Genomic DNA, 24668 nt, shown 5'->3' on the forward strand with positions numbered 1-24668 from the left:
TTAAGTGTCCATGCGGAGGAGTAGAGTTGAAAGATATCTAACAGAAAATCAACGCTTTATTCATCAGCAGAATCACAAAAATATCACACAACAATCTAACGACACTGAAGAGCAAACTGTTTACCAGTCTTGAACCACTAGACAAAGCAATTCCAATAAATCTCGCCATTATACATTCAGAACTGCACCATGTGCTCGATTTCTACTTAGAATTACGTTATGTGCAAGTAACGAATTCCGATCTGTAACTATACGCTGTGCTCACAACGGAATCCACACGGAAGCCAATTGAACGCAAGTATCCAAGCGTAAATTGGAAGAATATCTGGCATAACATAAATAATACAGTTATGAATAGCGGAGATGGAGCAATGTGGTGTGATATAGAACACGAGGTCGTACTGACAGCAGAGGGGCTACACAAAGTAAGTCCTTCACTGCAGGGCACTAAAAGTCAACTAATTGAAACCTTGCCACATGTCTGTATTTGCTACGAACAGACTCAGATTTGGACATGTACCACGAAAAAAACTGGCAGTCACTGACAGAACCAGTTCAAATACCACAACAGTGCAATTTCAGCTACTACATTCTAGTTTTGGAACTCTGTAAAAAGCGATGTACCACGAAAAAAACTGGCAGTCACTGACAGAACCAGTTCAAATACCACAACAGTGCAATTTCAGCTACTACATTCTAGTTTTGGAACTCTGTAAAAAGCGAACTACTGCTCAGAATGATACCGAATTTGAACGGATGTTGTCGAAGAAGGGCGAAAAGTCTTTTATTTTGCTTATTCTCCCGCTTACAGAGCCACATAGTGGTAAAATTTTCGTTTATTTTGTTTTTTCAGTTTTTAATTTAATTTTTTTTCTCCAAATATGATACAGCTTCGCGTTGTATACGTTAAGTTGCTTGCCTGTACTTGCCTTTTACTTTTTTATAATTAATAATTTAAAAGGTCCTTTCCTATCGTAAATGGTGACTCATTTGTTAAATGATTGTTGGTCCTTTTTCTAAAATATCGTTAAGTCTTGCACCAAATTTGAATAAAGAGTATTACTGAAAATTGTGTGTAACTGGAGCAGTCATTGCCTGACACCTACTTCCACTTTACATTTTGTGTATCGATGGAGATTAGTAACCTTTGGTGAACCAGTAGAAATTTAACGGTTCAGTGTCCTTGTAATTGTATCTTTATGTAACGAGTCTGCTTCGCGTTTCAACTACGGGCTGGGGCAGCCCGCCGCAGGAGGCGCAGTGTGGGCGTGGGGATTACCTGAGAGCGAGCGGCTGCACGGGCACGGCGTACAGCACGCGCACGGGGAAGTGCAGCGCGGCGGAGGCGGCGGGGGCGGCGGCGGCGGCGGCCGGCACGGGGGCGATGAGCGCGCCGACGCGCAGCGGCACGCGGCGGCCGCCGTGGCGCACCGTGAAGGCGGCGGGGAACGGCACCGAGCACGACGACGCCGCCGGCACCATCAGCGGCCGGCGCAGCACCACGCGCACCGCCGGCACCATCTGCTGCTGCTGCTGCTGCTGCTCGCCCTTCCTCGCCGACGCCCCCTCCACCTGCGGGCACACGAGCACATCTCCCATCTGACAAAGGCCAACTGCACTCTGTATACAATGGTGCCAACTCAAATTCTGGCGGGACTTCGAACAAAAAATAACGCCCAACTGCGCTAATCTGCTTCGTGTGGGAGTAGAGCCGTCGTCCTAACAAGGGAACCTCCCAATCGCACCCCCCCTCAGATTTACTTATAAGTTGGCACAGTGGCTAGGCCTTGAAAAACTGAACACAGATCAATCGAGAAAACAGGAAGAAGTTGTGTGGAACTATGAAAAAAATAAGCAAAATATACAAACTGAGTAGTCCATGCGCAAGATAGGCAACATGAAGAATAGTCTGAGCTCACGAGCGCCGTGGTCCCGTGGTTAGCGTGAGCAGCTGCGGAACGAGAGTTCCTTGGTTCAAGTCTTCCTTCTAGTGAAAAGTTTAAATTTTTTTTTCAGACAATTACTATCTGTCCGTCCGTCCGTCCGATGCGAGGTAACTGCGCCGTAGTATGGGGACGCTACACCTAAACAAACATCGAAACACACGACTTCAGTCGACTACAGCGCACGGAAGAGAGAGTATTCCTGCTAACGAGGCTCCCTGGCTGGCAGTTGACTGTTCGCTACTTTGGACGAGAGTGCATTAAATACGTGAGACGTATTCCGTGGGCAATATGAATCCAGAAAATATAGCTCGCGACTTCAGTAACGAGGTCAATGAATATTTTCCTAACTGTAAGGAATCGGAAAGTTCCTTAAGGGATCGAACGATTGTCTAACAAGGTAGAAGAATCTTTTTACCCATTCGCCAAGTGTACAAGTTAGTTGGGTCGACAACATATTCCTGTCATGTGACGCACATGCCGCCACCAGTGTCGTATAGAATATATCAGACGTGTTTTCCTGTGGAGGAATCGGTTGACCTATGACCTTGCGATCAAATGTTTTCGGTCCCATTGGAAAGGCACGTCCTTTCGTCTACTAATCGCACGGTTTTGCGGTGCGGTCGCAAAACACAGACACTAAACTTATTACAGTGAACAGAGACGTCAATGAACGAACGGACAGATCATAACTTTGCGAAAATAAAGAAAGTAAACTTTTCACTCGAGGGAAGACTTGAACCTAGGACTTTTCGTTCCGCAGCTGCTCACGCTAACCACTGGACTACGGCGCTCCTGAGCTCACACTATCCTTGATGTTGCCTATCTTGCGCATGAACTACTCAGTTTGTATATTTTGCTTATTTTTTTCATAGTTCCACACAACTTCTTCCTGTTTTCTCGATTGATCTGTGTTCAGTTTTACAAGTCCTATCCACTGTGCCAACATATAACTAAATCTGAGGGGGCCGCGATGGGGAGGTTCCCTTGTAAGTATAAATTGGCAGCAATTTCAAAACGGTGTATTGTCACGCTGGCTGACTAGGAATAAGAGCACACCATCACCGGCCTAACTGTGACGTCAGAATCCGAGACCTCTGGCCGCGAATGCGAAATGGTGACTGGGGCACACGGGCACACCTCTACGGCGTAACACTCCAGTTCGGACCCATCGGGCTGTTTGTGTAACTGTGTGCAAATCTGGCGTAGTGGCCCACAGCTGCAATACTGGTTCCGGTTCTGTGACGTCACAAAGCTGCTCTGACCCGTTGTGCTATTTATGTTTTTGTTGTTCTTGTTGTTGTTGTAGTCTTCAGTCCTGAGACTGGTTTGATGCAGCTCTCCATGCTACTCTATCCTGTGCAAGCTTCTTCATCTCCCAGTACCTACTGCAACCTACATCCTTTTGAATCTGTTTAGTGTATTCATCTCCTTGTCTCCCTCTACGATTTTTACCCTCCACGCTGCCCTCCAATGCGAAATTGGTGATCCCTTGACGCCTCAGAACATGTCCTACCAACCGATCCCTTCTTCTAGTCAAGTTGTGCCACAAACTCATCTCCCCAATCCTATTCAATACCTCCTCATTAGTTATGTGATCTGCCCATCTAATCTTCAGCATTCTTCTGTAGCACCACATTTCGAAAGCTTCTATTCTCTTCTTGTCTAAACTATTTATTGTCCACGTTTCACTTCCATACATGGCTACACTCCGTACAAATACTTTCAGAAACGGCTTCCTGACAGTTAAATATATACTCGATGTTAACAAATTTCTCTTCTTCAGAAACGCTGCCATTGCCAGTCTACATTTTATATCCTCTCTACTTCGACCAACATCAGTTATTTTGCTCCCCAAATACTAAAACTCCTATACTATTATAACAGTGTGGAATTCCGGCGTGCTGGCCTAGACTTCAGAGACAGGGACTGGCTAGGTTCTACGACGTTGGAATTCACGTTCCGGAATACTGGTGCTATGACGCCTGAGACAAAGATGTTTGTGAAGCTCTTACCCTGCCTGGCACGTTTCCCCTAGCTTCTGTTCACTGAGAGTTGTGAGGTCACTGCTTCTCCTAACTCTAAATTGGTTCTTTCCGCTTTATATATTTAACACCACAGTGGGAGTAAAAGCGTTTCACACAGAGTGTACGGTTACTTATAGAATTCGAGCGTACTACTTCTCCTAACTCCAATTCCTCTAAATCGCCCTGGAGTTGCACTGGTGACAGTTCCGTGCGCAGAGACGTAGCGCGGATACTACCGATTCAACTACCACAAGCCAAGTGCGGGATGTCACTGCCGCTTGTCCGAAGATTGGCCCCGCATGTGCAGTGTTTAAAACAGCCGCAGGAAGCAGAATACTAACGAATCATCGTTGTTTAAACAAACAAATACCCGGCCACGGAGAAGTCCCGTTTCCGCGACTGCAGAGTTCGTGTTGGAGAAGGCCCTCCGCTGTCGCTCAGAGCCGCAGCGGTCCCTGCACCGCTTTGACGCGAAGTTAAAACGTCGGGAAACGTGAAAGCGCCGTGCAGGTTGTGAACCCGGAAAGAAATTGGATTCACGTACTACGCTTGCAAATTTCATTACATAAATGTGTGTGGAGTGCATACTGATAATAACATAACCGACCAACTCAGAGCTATCAACCACGCAAATTTATATGTGGAAGTCGTATGGCATCATTATTTGAGAATCAAACACGCTTGTACGAATTTACAAGTTGAAACGTACCCACCAAAACGCAGATACGTATGATGGAAAATTACGATATTTTCTACGAGAGTAATCGTCAACAACATCCTCGTACATTGCATGTCGAGACGAAAATATGAACTACCGCCACCAACAGAGTGCAGTGCAAACTGGCTGCTAGCTCCACCTGCTGGAAGTACGGACGCTATGCCTCGAGAATGCCAACAGAGGCTAACGGGAGTGACGTGTGAAAGCTCCGGCTGCTGCGTGGCGTCACATACGAATCGTTCACGCCGAGCCGCGCGCCTACTCCTGTTGTGAGTCGCCGCTGCATAAAGGCTTCCATCAGACGTTTCCACTGCATTTCTACGTCCGACGTCGAAATACCGTGAAGAAAGCGGTGTCGTTTCTACTGAAATCGGGAAACATATGAGATTTGCTGTCAGTTCTTGAAAAACGGAAATGGATGTTCAATAGCACATCAGTATACATTGCAGCCTCGGTTCTGTGTTACACAAGAAAAATATGTTGCTAATGGCACAGGCACATTTAGAATTTGTCACCCAAAACGTAGAATCCATCCTTTTATCGTGTGTTATTTTACAATAAGAGTTGTAATTTATGAAATCAAAGAACTACCCACTGTAAGGGTCAAAGGTTTCTTTGCGGGGGTGGGGGCAACCCGTGACGTCATCGGTGACATACTCTGTGCCTGAACTCTCCCTGTTCACACTGAAACTGTTCTTCTTGCAGGTGACACAAATGTTATTGTGAAAGATGGTAAACGTAATATAAATGATGTACCTAAATAGAGTGGTCAGTAACATCAGCATATGGCTTTCAGAGAACATCTACATCTATAACACTACTTTACAATTCACTCTTTAGTCCATGGCAGAGGGTTCATCGAACCATCTTCAGACTATTACTCCACAGTTCCACTCTCGAACAAATGTTCAAATGTATGTGAATTCCTAAGGGACCAAACTGCTGAGGTCATCTGTCCCTATACTAACTTTTGCTAAGAACAACACATACACCCACGCCCGAGGCAGAACTCCAACCTCCGGCGGGAGGGGCGGCGCAATCCGTGACGTGGCTCCTCAAACCCCGCGGCCACTCTCGAACAGCGTGCAGGAAGAACGAACACTTAAATCTTTCCGTGCGTGCTCTGATTACTCTTGTTTTACCCAATGACCATTTCTCCCTATGTAGGTCGACGTCAACAAAAAATTTTCGTATTCGGACGAGAAAGTTGGAGATTGAAATTTATAGAAACTAAAACTGACTTTGTTTTGATGGTTACCAACCCGACTCGTGTATCATATCCGTGACACCCTATCCCCTATTTCGCGGTAGTACAAAACGAACTGCCCTTCTTTGTACTTCATCGAAACTGTCCGTCAGTCCTGTGTCGTGAGGATTCCACGCCACACAGCAGTGCTCTAGCAGAGAGCGGATAAGTGTAGAGCAAGCTGTCTCTTTAGCAGACCTGCTGCATCTTCCACGTGGTCAAATCGCAGTCTTTGGATCGCCTTGCCCACAACATAATCTATGTGATTGTTCCAACTTAAGCTGTTCGTAATGGTTATTTCCAGATATTTAGTTGGATTGACAGCCTTTAGATTTGTGTCATTTATCGCATAACCGAAATTTAACGGATTGTTTTTAGTAATAATGTGAATGACCACACTTTTTATTGTTACTGTCAGTTGCCATTTCTCGCGCCACCCAAATATCTAAATCATTCTGCAGTTGGTTTTGACCATCTAATGACTTTACTTGACAGCAAATGACAGCATCAGCTGCAAGCAATTTCAGAGGACTTCTCAGGTTATCTCATGAATCGTCTAACTACATCAGGGCCAGAAGAAGTCCTATAACACTTCCTTGAAGAACACCAGGTAACACTTCCGTTTTACTCTAGACCTTCCGTGAGTTACTGCGAACTGTGACCGATAGATAATTATGAATCCAGTCGCATAACTGAGGCGATACTCAACAGACACACAATCTGTTTAAAAATCGGTTATGATGAATGGTGTCAAAAGCCTACTGTAAATTTAAAAATGTGGAATCAATTTGACATCCCCTGTTGATGGCACTCATTACTCCGTCAGAATAAAGAGCTAGTTGTTTTCGCAAGAACAATATTTGATATTTTCTGAGTCCGTGTTCGCTGTTTGTTAATAAATCGTTTTCCTCGAAGTAATTTATAATGTTCGAACACAGTATATGCTCCAAAACCCTATTCCAAATCGACGTTAGTGATATGGGTGTGTAATTCCTCTACATCTATGTGATTACTCTGCTATTCACAATTAAGTGCCTGGTAGAGGATTCAACGAACCACCTTCGCCGGTCGGAGTGGCCGAGCGGTTCTAGGTGCTACAGTCTGGAACCATGCGACCGCTACGGTCGCAGGTTCGAATCCTGCCTCGGACATGGATGTGTGTGATGTCTTTAGGTTAGTAAGGTTTAAATAGTTCTAAGTTCTAGCGGACTGATGACCTCAGCAGTTAAGTCCCATAGTGCTCAGAGCCATTTGAACCACCTTCAAGCTGTATCTCTACCGTTCCACTCTCGAACGGCGGGCGGGAAAAACGAGCACTTAAATTTTTCGGTGCAAGCCCTGATTTCTCTTATTTTATCATGTTGATTATTTCTCTCTATGTAGGTGGGTGGCAACAGAATGTTTTCGCAATCGGAGGAGAAAACTGGTGATTGAAATTTCATGAGAGGATCCCGTCGCAACCAAAAACGCCTTTGTTTTAATGATTGCCACTCCAATTCACGTGACACTATCTCCCCTACTTCGCGATAATACAAAACGAGCCTTTGGACTTTTTCAATATCATACGTCAGTCCTACCTGATACGGTTCCCACACCGCGCAGCAATACTCCAGAATAGGGAAGACAAGTGTAGTGTAAGCAGTCTCTTTAGTAGATCTGTTGCACCTTCTAAGTGTTCTTCCAATGAATCGCCGGCCGCTGTGGCCGCGCTGCTCCTACGGTCGCAGGTTCGAATCCTGCCTCGGGAATGGATATGTGTGATGTCCTTGGGTTAGTTACGTTTAAGTAGTTCTAAGTTCTAGGGGACTGATGACCTCAAGTTAAGTCCCATAGTGGTTAGAACCATTTGAACTATTTTGAGCCTATGAATCGCAGTCTTTGGTTTGCTCTACCCGCAACATTATCTAAGTTATCGTTCCAACTTAGTTTATTTGTAACTGTAATCCGAAAGTATTTAGTTGAATTTACAGCCTTCAGATTTGTGTGACTTATCGCGTAATCGAAATTTAGCGGATTTGTTTTAGTACTCGTGCGAATAACTTCACACTTTTCTTTATTCAGGATCAATTGCCACTTTTCGCACGATCTAAATCATTTTGCAATTCATTTTGGACATCTGACGACTTTACAAGACGGTAAATGACAGAATCAACTGCAAATAATCTAAGAGGGCTACTCAGATTGTCTCCTGTGTCGTTAATATAGATCAGGAACAATAGAGGGCCTATAACACTTCCTTGGGGAACGCCGGAAATTACTTCTGTTTTACTCGATAATTTTCCGTCTATTACTACGAACTGCGACCTTTCTGACAGGAAATCACGAATCCAGTCGCACAACTGAGGCGATATTCCCTAGGCGCGCAGTTTGGTTAGAAGACGCTTGCGAGGAACGGTTTCGAAAGCCTTCTGAAAATCTAAGAATATGGAGTCAATTTGACATCCCCTGTCGATAGCACTCATTACTTCATGAGTATAAAGAACTAGTTGTGTTCCACAAGAACGATATTTTCTGAATCCGTGCTCACTATGTGTCAATAAATCGTTTTCTTCGAGGTACTTCATAATGTTCGAATACAGTATATGTTCCAAAACCCTACTGCAAATCGACGTTAGTCAAATGGGCCTGTAATTCAGCGGGTTACTACTATTTCCCTTTTTGGGTATTGGTGTGACTTGGGCAATTTTCCAGTCTTTGGGTGCGGAACTTCCTGTGAGCGAGATGTTGTACATAATTGCTAAGTATGGAGCTGCACCTGCATACTCTGAAAGGAACCTGACTGGTATACCATCTGGACCGGAATCCTTGCCTAAATTAAGTGATTTAAGCTGTTTTGCAACACCGAGGATATCTATTTCTAAGTTTCTCATCTTGGCAGTTGTTCTTGATTGGAATTCGGGAATATTTACTTCGTCTTCTTCGGTGAAGGAGTTTCGGAAAACCGTGTTTAATAACACTGCTTTGGTGGCACTGTCATCAGTGACTTCATTGTTGTTATCGCGCAGTGAAGGTATTGTTTACGTCTGGCCCCTGGTGTGCTTTATGTATGACCGGAATCTCTTTGGGTTTTCTGCCAGATTCCGAGACAGAGTTTCGTTGTGGAAATTATTAGGAGCATCTCGCATTGAAGCACGCACTATATTTCGAACTTCTGCAAAAGTTTGTCAATATTCGGGATTTTGCGTTCTTTTACATTTGACTTACTTTTTTCGTTACTTCTGCAACAGCGATCTGACCCGTTTTGTGTAACATGGGGGATCAGTGACATCACTTACTAATTTATGTGGCATATATCTCTCAATTGCCATCGATACCATCTCTTTGAAATCATTCCGCATCTTTTCTACGCTTACGTGATCATTTCGGAAGGAATGGAGACTGTCTCTTAAAAAGGCGTTAAGAGCATTTTTATCAGCTTTTTTTAAGTAGATGTACTTTCTGAACACTGTTAGATGGTTTGAAAAAAATTTCTGCTGAACTTATTTCCGGCTTTAGCCTGCTTTCTGTACCTATAACTATTTGAGCTTCAGTGCTTTCTATTAGGGCTTGGAGCTCCGTTTCTTTCCCAACACAGCTCCGACAATTTACAGCTACAATACCGATCGTTTCTACAACTACCTTACTGTGTTTTACCTGTCAGCCTGAGCCTCTGATTCAGACCCTCCACTCGGCTCTGCACCAAAGCACCACAGAGGATCCTGTCGACGATGCTGCAGATAGTGAGTTCCGCCTTAATCTCGGAAGCAAGACTGGCAGTCTTTACCATTTCCGCTAGCCGCCCGAAACCAGAGAGAATCTCTACCGATCCAAAGCGACAAACGTCATTGGTACCGACAAGGGCTACCACCAGCAGTTGGCCTCACCCTGTACTCTTCATGGCATCCGGAAGCACCCTTTCCACATCTGGAATGACTCCCCTCGGTATGCACACGGAGTTATTAGGTATTGGCGTGACTTGCGCAATTTTTCCAGTCCTTAGGTATCGAACTTTCTGTGAGCGACGGGTTGTATATGATTGCCAAGAATGGAGTTATTGTGTTTGAAAGGAAACTGACTGGTATACAATCTGGACTGGAGGTCTGGCCTTTGTTAAGTGATTTAAGCTGCTTCGCTACACCGAGGATATCTAGTTTTAAGTTACTCGTATTGTCAGTTGTTCTTGATTCGAATTGTGGGATATTTACATTACTGGCCATTAAAATTGCTACACCACGAAGATGACGTGCTACAGACGTGAAATTTAACCGACAGGAAGAAGATGCTGTGATATGCAAATGATTAGCTTTTCAGAGCATTCACACAACGTTGGCGCCGGTGGCGACACCTACAACCTGCTGACATGGGAAAGTTTCCAACCGATTTCTCATACGACTTTGATAAAGGTCGGAGGCTGCGGTTGCCCTTGACGCGCAGAATCAGAGACAGCAGCGCCTGCGATGGTGTACTCAACGACGAACCTGGGTGCACGAATGGCAAAATGTCATTTTGTCAGATGAATCCAGGTTTTGTTTACAGCATCATGATGGTCGCATCCGTGTTTGGCGACATCGCGGTGAACGCACATTGGAAGCGTGTATTCGTCATCGCCATACTGGCGTATCACCCGGCGTGATAGTATGGGGTGCTATTGGTTACACGTCTCGGTCACCTCTTGTTCGCACTGACGGCACTTTGAACAGTGGACGTTACATTTCAGATGTGTTACGACCCGTGGCTATACCCTTCATTCGATCCCTGTGAAACCCTACATTTCAGCAGGATAATGCACGACCGCATGTTGCAGGTCCTGTACGGGCCTTTCTGGATACAGAAAATGTTCGACTGCTGCCCTGGCCAGCACATTCTCCAGATCTCTTACCAATTGAAAACGTCTGGTCAATGGAGGCCGTGCAACTGGCTCGTCACAATACGCCAGTCCTACTCTTGATGAACTGTGGTATCGTGTTGAAGCTGCATGGGCAGCTGTACCTGTACACGCCATCCAAGCTCTGTTGACTCAATGCTCAGGCGTATCAAGGCCGTTATTACGGCCAGAGATTGTTGTTTTGGGTAGTGATTTCTCACGATCGATGCACCCAAATTGCGTGAAAATGTAATCACATGTCAGTTCCAGTATAATATATTTGTCCAATGAATACCCGTTTATCATCTGCATTTCTTGTCGGTGTAGCAATTTTAATGGCCAGTAGTATACTTTAACATCTTTGTTGAAGAAATTTCGGAAGACCGTGTCTAATAACTCTGCTTGAGTGCTCCGTTGTTACCGGGCAATGAAACTAATGATTGTATCTCGCCGTTGGGGTATTTCGATTCCGAGCACGATCTCTTTAGGTTTTCTGACAGATTTTGAGACAGAGTTTCATTGATGAATCTTTCAGAAGCACCTTGCATTGAAGTTTGCGCTGAATTTCGAGGTTCTGTAAAACTTCGCCAGACTAGGGGATTTCGCGTCCTTTTAGACCTGCTGTGCTTTTATCGTTGCTTCTGCAACTGTGTTTTGTCCTGTTTCGTGAGCCATCGGGAATCAGTACCGTGTCTTACTAATTTATACGATATGTCTGTCAACTGCAGTCGCTGCCATATCTTTTAATCCGAACCACTACTGGTGTGCGGTTACATAGTCATATTGGAAGGAGTGTACATTGTCCATTAAGAAGGCGTCAAGCTAATTTTTATCTGCTTTTTTAAAAAGCTGTATTTTCCTTTTATTTTTGGTGGGTTTGGATGTTAGGGTATTGAGTGTCATTGTAACAACATTATCGTCACTAATCGCTGTATCCGTCATTCAATACGATTCCTGGCGAAGTTTTAGGCCAACTTTGAACATTTGTTTTCGCCAAAATATCGAGAGCAGATTGAAGTCACCATCAACAGTAACTGTATGGGTGGCTTTTCTGAACTTCTTCCAGTTTCTATGCTTAACGTCAAATATTTAACACATTAACTAATTTTTAATGAGATGTTTGAAAGTGTTCTATACATTGAAGTTCGATTCCTTAAAGACGCGTGGGTGTACAGTTTATTGGTTTCAAATTAAACCGACTGACGTAGGTTTTCTGGTTACTACATGGTACATGTCCTTCCCCTATTAAAACAACAGCTAATCGGCGTACAAATATGGAGTTGTTCTTGGTGTTCGGTACTGAAGAATTGTGGAGCTTGGCAACCCTAGTCATGATGTAAGACACTATTTCCTGACTACCTTACGCGTGTTCACACTTTTTCACTTTCTAGCCGCCTCGGCCATTTTCTGCTGGTAAGGGGAAAGGGGTTTTTGTTCGACTAAGGATAGTTGGCTGTAGTGGTTGGAGTCTACACTCTGGGATTGGAAGAAATTTCCGCATGTCAGCGGTTGCAGAAAAGGCTCTTAATGATCTGCCAGGGGGCAGTGCTGTAACGAGGAGCAGGGGAACGGCCACTGAAAAGTGCCTACTTTTTGCTCCGGCCTACACTATAAACAAGTTGTGGGGCGGGGGGGGGGGGGGGCGCCCTGGATATCATGGCAGGCAGCCGAAGTGGTGTGTCCTGTGGGGGCGGAGGTCGTACTTTAGGAGTGTATATTGGAAGTCTGGGTTTCGTGATCCATCGTGATCAACGAGGGCATTGATTGCAGTGCGGAAGACAGAGTATCTGTACTGTGTTCTCGTGTGTAGGCAGCGATTTCTGCTTTGACAGTATCCGGTTGTGTTTTGTGAGTGGTGAGGAGTAATAAGTGTGGGCTCTGGCGCTAAGATAAGGCTCTGTCGAAACTTGGAGATTTTAGTTAGCCCGAAGTGGAAGTCAAATGAACACGAGACAGATAGAAGTAAAAACTAGCCAAGTGCGAATAGGACTAGCATATTGAGGCTTCGGCGCGAACTTAATTCATCCTGGGATTCGAGAATCTGTACGATTTTTGCATGTTTTCGATATAGTTACTGGCAAGATATCGGTCCCGGGAAATTCAAGACCGTATCAAAATCTGTACAGTAGTTCCCCATACTAGCCCAGACGTACAAAAAGATGCTATCAGAGGACTTCAGTTTACATCTATAAACATAGAAGATTTAAGAAAATATTTTTATTTACTAACTAAAACACGACTACAACTTACAAAATGGTTCAAATGGCTCTGAGCACTATGGGACTCAACTGCTGAGGTCATTAGTCCCCTAGAACTTAGAACTAGTTAAACCTAACTAACCTAAGGACATCACAAACATCCATGCCCGAGGCAGGATTCGAACCTGCGACCGTAGCGGTCTTGCGGTTCCAGACTGCAGCGCCTTTAACCGCACGGCCACTTCGGCCGGCGACTACAACTTACATTTTATGTTTGTATTTAGTAATGTTCGGATGACGAATGCAATGTGTGTTCTAATGGCAAAAAATATTTTTTATTTGATGTTAATACTGTTTAACAATTTCCAGATTTTTTTTACTTTACGTGTACTGTGAAACCTTGCTTCTTGCTAAAGGTTTTGTCGAGTGAGTTTGCGAGTATCAAAATATGTGACATAAATGAGTGAATCTTTTGATTGCACAGACTTAGAAACTTCAATTTTTCGCACCACCAAAGGACTATACATCTTAGTGAGTGACATGATTTTGAATTTGATACGCCAACCTGTTCGCCAGAAAAAGGGTTCTTAACTGACGGACAGGCAAGCAGACAGACAGATAAAAATGACAAAAAATTTGTGTTCGTGTTTTATAATTACAAATTAACAATTTTCGGTTTTTTTTCCCTTTACTTGTACTGCAAAGCCTCGCTTCATGCCAAATTTCATGAGTCTAGATCAACGGGAAGTACGATGTTGGTTTTGATGAATGAGTTTTCGAATATAAAAATATGTGACATAAATGACCGCATCTTTTGATTGAATTGACGTATAAGCTTAAAATTTTTACAATGCTGAGGGACCATTGACCTTAATGTCTGGCAACTTGATACGCCTACACCTTCCTGAGTAGATAGGTTCTTCACAGTCGGACAGACAGACAGACACACACACACACACACGGACGGACGGACAACTAAGCGACCCTGCAAAAGGTTTGTTTTTTTACTGAGTGAGGCACAGAATCCCGAAAAGTGAGTAAACCGTGTTTTATTTCGAACGTGATCGCCATAGCTGTTAACGCATTTGTCTCAGTGTGAGACAAGACAATCGGCGCCTTCACTGGAAAATATCTGCGCGTGCCTACGGAATCACGATTGTACTCGGGCACGTCCCTCTTAGTCCGAAGCACATCCACTGCCACCGATGTCTTTCTTCCAGTATTCAAAAATGTGGAAGTCGAATGGGGAGCGATCGACACTGTACGGAGGGCGTGTAAGGGGTTCCCAGCGAAACTTCTGCAGCCAAGTCGAAACAACCTCGGCAGCATGTGAGCGGGCACTGTCCCGCAATAGAATGATGCCGACCGTCAACTCTCCTGGGCATTTGGACTTTATGGGGTGCTTGAGTTTCTGCAGAGTGTCCACGTGCCTGTCTACACTAGTATTCGGTTGGTGTTCCAGAAAGTCAATGAAGCCCTTGCAGCCAAAGAAAAACGTTATCGTACCTTTCCCGGAACTGCCGTGTCTGTTGTTTCGACTCCGCTACAGGAGTTTCGTTACGAAGTTCTTACACATCCTCCGTACAGTCCCAATATCTCCCCACGCGATTTCCGTAGTTTTGGACTTCTGACTGAAGACACAGGAGGCGATGGATTTGCTTCGGATTAACAGATGCACACTTGATTACAATCATTGTTCCGTAGGCGACCAAAAACATTGCTCCAGGAAGGTATTGACCGTCTTGTCTCACAGTGGGATAGACGTGTTAACAGTCATGGGGATTACTTTTGGAATAATAAACAGTTTACTTACTTTTTCCCATGTGTCTCGTTTTCATTTTTACAGATAAAAAGTGACGGACTTGGCTAGTGTTGTTCTAAACTAATAAATGTCATCTGTATCAGTGCAAATCTGAGAGTGACGTTCCCGGAGTGGCGTTTTACCTGTTGACAGTGAATTGTTTTCGGGTCTGGTTGTCGAATAATTGTCAACGTTAATTGCGAACAGCCAGCTGACAACTTCCTGGCAGATTAAAACTGTGTGCCCGACCGAGACTCGAACTCGGGACCTTTGCCTTTCGCGGGCAAGTGCTCTACCATCTGAGCTACCGAAGCACGACTCACGCCCGGTCCTCACAGCTTCACTTCTGCCAGTATCTCGTCTCCTACCTTCCAAACTTTACAGAAGCTCTCCTGCGAACCTTGCAGAACTAGCACTCCTGAAAGAAAGGATATTGCGGAGACATGGCTTAGCCACAGCCTGGGGGATGTTTCCAGAATGAGATTTTCACTCTGCAGCGGAGTGTGCGCTGATATGAAACTTCCTGGCAGATTAAAACTGTGTGCCCGACCGAGACTCGAACTCGGGACCTTTGCCTTTCGCGAAGTCAAAGGTCCCGAGTTCGAGTCTCGGTCGGGCACACAGTTTTAATCTGCCAGGAAGTTTCATATCAGCGCACACTCCGCTGCAGAGTGAAAATCTCATTCTGGAGCCACCTGACAGTTATTTATTGAACTCTTAGCCGTTCCAAATCTTACCTGAAAGTAGTCGGGTAGCAATAGGTGTTTTTAATTGTCGTCTTTGGAACCCTCCCTCGCTGGTCTAGGGGAGGTTAGCGGCCCTTATTTAATCTGACTGGACAGTGTGGCACAGTAATTAATACGGGTGCGCCAAAGACGTTTCCGTTTATATCCGCGGAGCAATACGTCGGATCGCTGGTCCCGTGCGTCGCACACCTCTATGAGAGTACTGTGGGTTCTGGCGGCTAGGCGAGTGTGACTCGGCGCAACGCCACAGATGCTTTCGAGTACGGGCGAAAGGAACGTTGCAACGAGACTCCTAAAAATCGAGACATCCGGCGGAAATCGCGACATCTGGCTGCACTACTCAGGCTGGCCCACAGGCGTGAAAGAAGAGCCGTCCAGCTGTTCCCGTCAGTCAGAGCGCGTCGTAATAGCGACAAACGGCGGTGCCGAATCGCAGCTGGGGGTCTTCACGGCCGTGTTACACGCGTGTCGTTCTGCAGCCGCTATACCGACAGAGTTTCACACACTTGTCGAATGCGAACCTCATACATAATTTATTCGCTCCCGCCCGAGAAATCATTTCCATAGAGATAGGTGCGCGGCCCTGAGCGGGGCTGGTAATGCCCCGGCACAGTGCTTAGGGCCGGCTAATGCCGCACGCGGGAGGTCTCTGCCACGGCCGTAAACTCGGGGCGGCCGATGCTATCGCCGTTTGCAGCAGATACCATCACAGGCGGTTGGCGGTCCCCTTTTACGCCCGCGGCGGTAAACGAGACCGTCGGTGTCGCTGTTGCCCTTGCCCCGCGGCAGGCCTACGCATCCTCTCTCCAAACTAGGGCTTCGTAAACGCGGCATCAATTTTCGGGGACCGGTGATTGGCAACAGTCTTCGGGAAAGTACAATGCTGGTGCGCAGGAACTACAATCTCAGCCATTCTTAGCGATCTGAGTACTGTCACAAATTCATCCGTAAGTGCAGCTTGCACGGCGATTTCGACTATGTTCCGCTTAACACCTCCAGATCGTGTGGGCGCACCGAAGTCGTAAGACAGAACGAAGCGCAGAACAGGCAGAATAACAGTTTCCATTTCTCAATTGTTCTCTGTTGTATGACGTCTGAGTAAAGATGTAGGACTTTTGTTCTGTGTGTTACATAAACAGCTGACAAAGCAACATTTTGAATGCAAGTAGCTCCGTCACACATTCATTCCGTTCCAGTTATTTCTGAATGTTCACGTGAGTCATTAAAGAGATTTCACCTTGCTTTCTGCTGACGGAAAGCGTGCGTTAATGAAGATATGTAGATACTGGGTTAGCGAGATACAGTCTCAGATCTGCACAGCCGGGAGGATCACGTAATATTGGCTTTAACCGCCCACAGAGAAGATGGTATTCTTCGCGCCGTCAATTGAAACCGCTATTAACTAAACTCGCCTTTCTTACATGCTTAATGACCAAGTTCCTTGGTAGCAGTCGAAGGTTCATGGATTCCAAAAATGTTCAAATGTGTGTGTTATTCCTAAGGGACCAAACTGTTGAGGCCATCGGTCCCTAGACTTACACACTACTTAAACTATGCTAAGAACCACACACACACACACACACACATACACACATACACACACACACACACACACACACACACACACACACACACACACACACACACAAACGATCGTTGTAGTGACCTGCACAACGACAACATCGATGACACCATGTGGGGGAGATTCAGCGGTGACTGCAGAGATGAAGGCTTCCCAGTCCACCTTGTTTAAAGCCCATCTGGATGGCCGTCCGTGGGCATGATGCTAGGGGAGTGACAGGAAGATGGGGAAGTGGTCACTATCATTCAGGTCGTCATGTGCTCTCCAGTGGACAGGTGGGAAAAGGTCAGAACTGCAAACCGAGAGATCAGTGGCCGAATATGTGCCATGTGCCACACTGAAATGTGTGGGGGCACCTGTATTTAAGAGGCAGAGGTCGAGTTGTGACAGTAAATTTTCGACCTCCCTACCTCAGCCAGTAAGCATGGCGCCACTCTACAAGGGGTTTTGCACGTTAAAATCTCCCAAAAGTAGGAAAGGGTTAGAGAGTTGATCAATCAGTGCAGCCAATACTAACAGGGGTACAGCACCATCTGGAGGAAGATATACATTGCAGACAGTTATTTCCTGCATCGTCTTATCCTGACAGCCACAGCTTCAAGAGGGGTTTGAAGAGGTACAGGTTCACTACGTACTGAGTTCAGGACATACACGCAAACTCCACCTGAGGCCCTATTATAGTCGCTACGGTTCCTATAATATTCCTTACAGCCGCAGAGGGCAAGGGTCCGCATTGATGGGAACCAGGCTTCCTGGAGGGCAATGCAGAAAGCAGGTGTAAAGCTTAACAGTTGCCGTAGCTCAGCCGAGTGGTGGAAAAAACCACCTCAATTCCACTGGAGGATTACGTGATTGTGAGACTAGGAAGGCATGAAAGACTCAATGAGGCAGTCTACGCCTCAGGGTCACCTGCTGCCACCAGATAAGTCACTGTGCGATCGACATCCATTGTGTCTGAGGGCCCAGCGAGATCTAGGTCCTCAGCAGACGCCAGAATCTCCACCTCAGACACAGAGCTTGTAGATAGTCGTGGTGTCGTTGGCACCGCAGTGCCTTGATTCTTGAGGGTCTTATTCTTTTTAGGTTTCTTTCGCTGCACTTTAGGTTTGTCCGGCTGGGAGGATTCAGCCTCAGGGACTGAGGAGGACCCAAGGGATCCCTACTTGGCGAGAGGAGCTGAAGAAGACTTACACTTCTCCAGCTGAGTAGTTGGGACTGACGTCCCCGGTGGTTGGGGGGGGGGGGGGTTGCTCCTGAAGTAGATTGTGCAGGAGCAGCAGGGAGGGAAGTGCCCCACCATCTAGGGGGCAGGAGGAGTGATGGCTCTGAGAGCCAACTGTATGTGGCGCAATGGAAGATCGTAGAACTGTTGTCGTAGCAATAGCGTAGGTTGACGTCATATGCACAGGATGTAGCCTCTCATTTTTTCTCTTAGCCTCGGTGTAGGTCGGTCCAGGGTCTTGTACTCCATTATTTTTCTTTCTTTCTGGAGAACCCAGCAGTCTGGCGAGCAAGGCAAATGGTGCTCTCCGCAGTTGTCACAGATGGGAGGCGGGGAACAGGGAGTATTGGGATATGAAGGACGTTCACAATCCCAACATCTGATGCTGGAATACAGCGGTAAGACATATGGCCGAACTTCCAGCACTTACAGCACCGCATCGGGGCAGTGATTTATGACTTTACGTCACAGGCGTAGACAACCACATTTAGCTTCTCAGGTAATGTCTCACACTCGAAGGTCAAGATGAGTGCACTGGTGGCAACCTGATTATCCCTCGGAACTCGGTGGACGTGCAGGACGACATGGACACATCGCCGCTCTAAATTAGCGCACAGCTCATCGTCAGACCGCAAAAGAAGATCCCTGTGAATTATGATACCCATGACCATATTCAAGCTCTTATGGGGCGTGATGGAAATAGAAACATCCCACAGATTGTCACAGGCTTTTAGTGCCTGTGACTGGGCAGATGACGCTGTTTTGATCAAGACCGACCCTGACAGCATTTTGGACAAGCCCTCCACCTCCCCAAACTTTTCCTCTAGATGCTCCACAAAATCTGATGTTTCATTGACAAGAAAGATACCCCACCAAATCTTGTACATATGAGGTACCGGGGTGAATAAGCTTCGCTGCCATCCTTAGCCTGGAGTTCTTCCCATGGTGTGGCCAATGGGACGGGGTGGGGGTGGACGATTTGGGGTCACTTAGAGACTGCTGGTGTTTGACCACCAGCAAGAAATGATATACTACACTTCACGCTGTGCCATCCGCCCCGATGCCACCCACTCCGACTAGGAGCCCTCCCCACAGGCGCCACCCAGCCGCAGCAAGGGCCACTTGGCTGGAAGGCCATTGCCGGGAGTTCCGATGCCCCAGGGTGACGGGCATCTATCTATTGCTTGTCATACGTGAGGAGTTAACGGCGGAGGCATCAGCAGAGCGATCCCTGTGTGGTTAGGGGGCTACAATCAACAGGGTACTTGGCAGCTTCACCACAACGGACTGGCTACTGTGCTGAATATCAGGCACAAACGAGCTAAGAAGTCCATTATCGTCGACAGCGCAGAAAGCGATACTGCACAGAGGATGGAGGAAAACGCACCTAGGAGGGTGACCTCACTCAACAGCAGTAGAATGAGCAGAAGTGTCGATCCACATCGACGAAGGATGAGAGAAGTCTCAGCACAAGATGGACACTACGCACAATGTAAGGCGCCCTTCCCCAGTTGGTTCGCTCTTCGGGAAAATTTCGAAAAATGGAGGTCAAACCCTACTGGGGACCAGCACATAAAGGCCGATACGTGTGAGACTCCTTTTAGTCGCCTCTTACGGTAGGCAGGTATACCTCAAACCTGTTGTAACGTCCGGACCCGCAGGGGGAAAGCCAGTATTCTCCTACACAGCGACAGAATTTCAACATTTAAGAGATCGATGCCATCTTGACTATTAGCAACTTGTCGAAATGTTCATTTTTACTAATTTAACCGGTCCTTAAGAATGTGTCAAATTGTCAGTGGGTTATTGTTATTTCCATTCAAAGGCTCACGATTGATGCTTGTGCGAAAATTCTGTGACGGTAATGAACACCTTGACCGAATGTAACCAATGCCCATGTGAGCACATGATGGCCACAGTGATTGTAGCACCAGTGGGTCTTTTCAGATGGATGTTTCAATACCGCAACACCACGTGCACAGAGCACGGGCACGTGCAACTTATCGCCAGTTTTCAGACTTTGGGGAAGGTCGAATTACTGGCTCGAGGTACACGGGAGCACTGTCGACAGATGGCTGTCTAGCAGCAGCAGCAGAACGAGTGCCGACGAAGCGAACAGTGTGGCGAGAGCAGCCGGTACGGAGGGACTACACCAGAACAAGGTTGTACGTCTGTTCGACTGGCTTTGACAAATGAAGCAGATTACGAGCAGAGTCGGGAGCAGTTTACTGGCGGCTGGTTTGACGTCTCGAGTTGCCACGCGTCAATTACGGCTGACACCGTACCACAGACAGCAGAGACAGCAGAGACTTGTACGGTGTGAAGGAAGAGTCAACTGCGACACTGAGTGGCGTTCAGCGACGAGCCTCGTTTCTGCCTGTGGCGGTGACGTCGACGCCAACCTGGTGGCAGGTCACAGGCAGCAGCCACTTTCCTCCCCAACTCCTGGAGACGTGGCGAGGGGTGAGACCAGGACTGCCTGAGGAATGCAACGGATCCTCGACTGGCGTCGCCGGTCTCCTAGACAGAGCATATCTGGGATGCGATGTGAAGAGACACACTGAAACGGATACATTAGAACTTTTTCCATATTGAAGGGTCCTCACTGCCAGCATTATTTTCAGACGGCGCTACAAATTACCTTTGTGTGATGGTAATATCCCTTCGGAAGGAGGAACTTTTATGTCCATCTACAGTGTCGTTTGTGAAAAGTGCAACACCGAGAAGGAATTACCCGAATAGCACCGTACTTGGTGGACGTGGCGACGGGTGTGCAAGCAATATGTGGTAAGTTTTGCAGCGAGATGGGGTACATGTAGGCTGAGCAGAGCCCTCTCGTGTCGGTCCGACAGGGTCGGTCCAGTGCCTAGTGTAGCCGGTGCAGAGCTGTCACACGAGGTGGAAACAATACAGTGAGTGCCAGTATGCCTCGTCGACATCAAAGGGAGCCATATCAGAATGTGAGCGAGTTCGAACGGGGTAGAATGATCGGTCTCCGGGAAACGAGATTGTCATACGGTGACATTTCGGCTCGCACAGGGCATACTGCTACGACAGTGACGCGTGTGTGGAAGCAGTGGATAGAGGATGGTCGAATGCACCGACGAGCGGGAACTGGAACACGGAACGTGACCACAGCACGGGATGACCGTCATCTTGTCCGCACGGCCAGTACGGACCGTACAACCGATCTCGCCTCGTACGTACTGAGGGCACTTTGAACAGCAACCGGTACCTAACGGAGGTTGTGGAGCCTGAGGTACTCCCCCCGCTTCAGGCATCTCCACAGGCCACATTTCAACAGCACAATGCCCGGCCACATATTGCGAGGAATGTATAGGCCTTCTTCGAAGAGCGACGGGTACCATTGCTTCCCTGGCCTGCACGTTCGCGAGGCATGTCGCCCATCGAATATGTCTAGGATATGGTTGGTCGGCACCTCCAGTAGCTGGTGCCACGGATTTGTGGGCTCGGATACAGACTGAGTGGAGGGAAACCCCCTCAGGAACGCATTTAGAACCTCACTGATTCAATGCCACGGTGTATAGCAGCTCTAATTGCAGCGCATGGTGGCCACACAACATACTGAATAGTAGGGCTCAAAGGACATGCACAGATTTGAAAAGGTAATTATTTGTTACTTGTTATGTAAATAACCTGCGGTATTAAATAAATTGAATTCGTGCGTTTCCTTCTTGGTGTTTCAATTTCCACAAATGGTAGTGTAGTATTATGTGAGGCATAGTCAAATAAAAACCGAATATCCTCCACAGCGGGACCACGGAACGGTTCGATTCTAAAGAAGTGACAACACGCGTTAACAGATTTATCCCACTGGGAGAGGAGACGATCAGTTCCTGCTTCCTAGAACGCCGTCGGCCGGCGACGGCTCCATAGCTGCACTTTTTCGTGCGACTCAAACCGACGTCCTGGCTGTATGGAGGATGTTTCAGTGTTTTCCGCCTTCGTTCGACTGACTGTGTGGGGGCGGGCGTTATCGTGATCATATAATGTTGATCGTCGGTAAAGCAGATGCCAGACTGAGATTCATTGGAAGAATCCTAAGGAAATGCAATCCGAAAACAAAGGAAGTAGGTTACAGTACGCTTGTTCGCCCACTGCTTGAATACTGCTCAGCAGTGTGGGATCCGTACCAGATAGGGTTGATAGAAGATATAGAGAAGATCCAACGGAGAGCAGCGCGCTTCGTTACAGGATCATTTAGTAATCGCGAAAGCGTTACGGAGATGATAGATAAACTCCAGTGGAAGACTCTGCAGTAGAGACGCTCAGTAGCTCGGTACGGGCTTTTGTCAAAGTTTCGAGAACATACCTTCACCGAAGAGTCAAGCAGTATATTGCTCCCTCCTACGTATATCTCGCGAAGAGACCGTGAGGATAAAATCAGAGAGATTAGAGCCCACACAGAGGCATACCGACAATCCTTCTTTCCACGAATAATACGAGACTGGAATAGAAGGGGGAACCGATAGAGGTACTCAAGGTACCCTCCGCCACACACCGTCAGGTGGCTTGCGGAGTATGGATGTAGATGTAGATGTAGATCGTGCAACAGGACGATTCCGTCCGACAGCACTCCTGGGCGCCCCAATTTCTTCACTGCGCTCTGCATTCCTTTTGATTCCGCACTCGAGGAACTCGAAGAGTAGCCGGCTGCTGTGGCCGAGCGGTTCTAGGCGCTGCAGTCTGGATCCACGCCACCGCTACGGTCGAAGGTTCGAATCCTGCCTCGGGCATGGATGTGTGTGATGTCCTTAGGTTACCTAGGTTTAAGTAGTTCTAAGTTCTAGGGGACTGATGACCTCAGAAGTTAAGTCCCATAGTGCTCAGAGCCATTTGAACTTGAAGAGCAGAGGAAGCATCGTGGACGCCTCCCCCCCCCCCCCCTCCCCCCTGCCAATCGGACGAAGGCTACGCTTCAGTGATTTGGTTCGGAAACCCAACACCACTCCCCATGAAGTCCAAATCTTCCACCGTGTGATTTTTACGTCTTTTTTGTGATCTGAAGAAAGACATGCGTGGGCGTTGGCTTCAGTCGGACGAGTAAGTGCAAGAGTGAGCGTGGTTGTGGATCCGTCAGCGGCCGACCGTATTCCACGAGACAGGAACTGATCGTCTCGTCTTTTAGTGGGATACATGTGTTGACGTGTATGGTGATTACTTTTGAATGCAACCATTCCATCGTCCCGTCGCGATGGGTGTTTTCATTTCACTGGCCCTCATATTTTTGTGCCTGTACCCCCCTGTTCATGAAAGCAAGGATGAATGAATGAATGTGTGACTGAAACTTTCGCGGGTAACTGTAACCTGTAGCGTATGGCAGTCCTAGCAACACGAGATGGCGACGATAGGAAGCACAGGCGTTTCCTAGGCCCGCAGGGCACGCCAGTTATTTCCAAGACCAGGACAACACAGAGGTGTGTTAAACAGTGGTTGCTCTGTAGTTTCAGTTGTCTACCGTAAAGTGAACACCTTTAAGGGAAAGCTGAAAGAATCTTAAAACTGTCAATAAGAGGTTGACGTTCACCGGGTGCAGAGGAAACGCAAGACGTTAAGCGTTAATGTTCGTTCGACGACAAGATCATTAGAATGGGAGCCAAGTTCGGACTGGACAGGGTTTAAAGAAACATTCCGCCATTCATCTTAATCGATTTAGGAAAACCCACGGGAAACTTGGGTGGCCAGCCGTCGGTACTTAACGAAACATACACGTATTAATAACTCAAATACACATTATTAATGTTCCACAGTAATTCGTAGTTTATGTTTTTGCTAACAGAGTTTCGGCTTTGTAGGCCGTCAGCAGGCAACTTAAGACTGAACAAACAGTCCACGCAACACCACCGAGAGCTTGCAGCTGTACGAAGACTTATACCCCAGGGTGCGTGGACTGACTGTTGAGTGTTGACTGACCGTCGAGTGTTAAGTTGCCTGTGGTGGCTGAAAGGCGGACTAGAACGAAATATAAATTAAATATCGTCACCGCGCAAGCTTTCCAGGCGGAATAATTGTTAGTAGCCTCCTCAGGTTTGCTGCAGGGTCCTAAAATCAACACGTCTCGATATTTCGGTGAGCCGCCCGTCCGCCAACTTCAGGAGAATGATGTTCGGTCCCGGGGAATCGCCGAAATAGCGATTCTTGTCATTTTAGGATACGGCAACAAACTCGAGGAAAATATTTAATATGATAGTAGAAAATTAATACTGTGTGTTTCAGTTATTAATATATTTACTCCAAGACTGGCTCGAATCGAGAGACTCTCCGTTAATGTCGCTGCGCTATCCGTGATACGTGGTAGAGATGGGGGATCCGCTCCTGAAC

General features: G+C 46.9%; 1 protein-coding gene across 2 annotated transcripts in view; it reads right to left on the reverse strand.

The window, feature by feature from the left end:
• LOC126100475 (uncharacterized) overlaps window positions 1-24668 on the reverse strand; it is a 368319-nt gene that overhangs the window by 33501 nt on the left and 310150 nt on the right. For both annotated transcript variants that reach the window (XM_049911084.1, XM_049911083.1), the window contains exon 3: window positions 1280-1572. In XM_049911084.1, coding sequence (XP_049767041.1) covers window positions 1280-1572 — 293 coding nt within the window. The remainder of the gene's footprint in view (window positions 1-1279; window positions 1573-24668) is intronic.

Source organism: Schistocerca cancellata, chromosome 9, assembly GCF_023864275.1.
Source record: "Schistocerca cancellata isolate TAMUIC-IGC-003103 chromosome 9, iqSchCanc2.1, whole genome shotgun sequence".
In the NCBI taxonomy this organism is placed as follows: domain Eukaryota; kingdom Metazoa; phylum Arthropoda; class Insecta; order Orthoptera; family Acrididae; genus Schistocerca; species Schistocerca cancellata.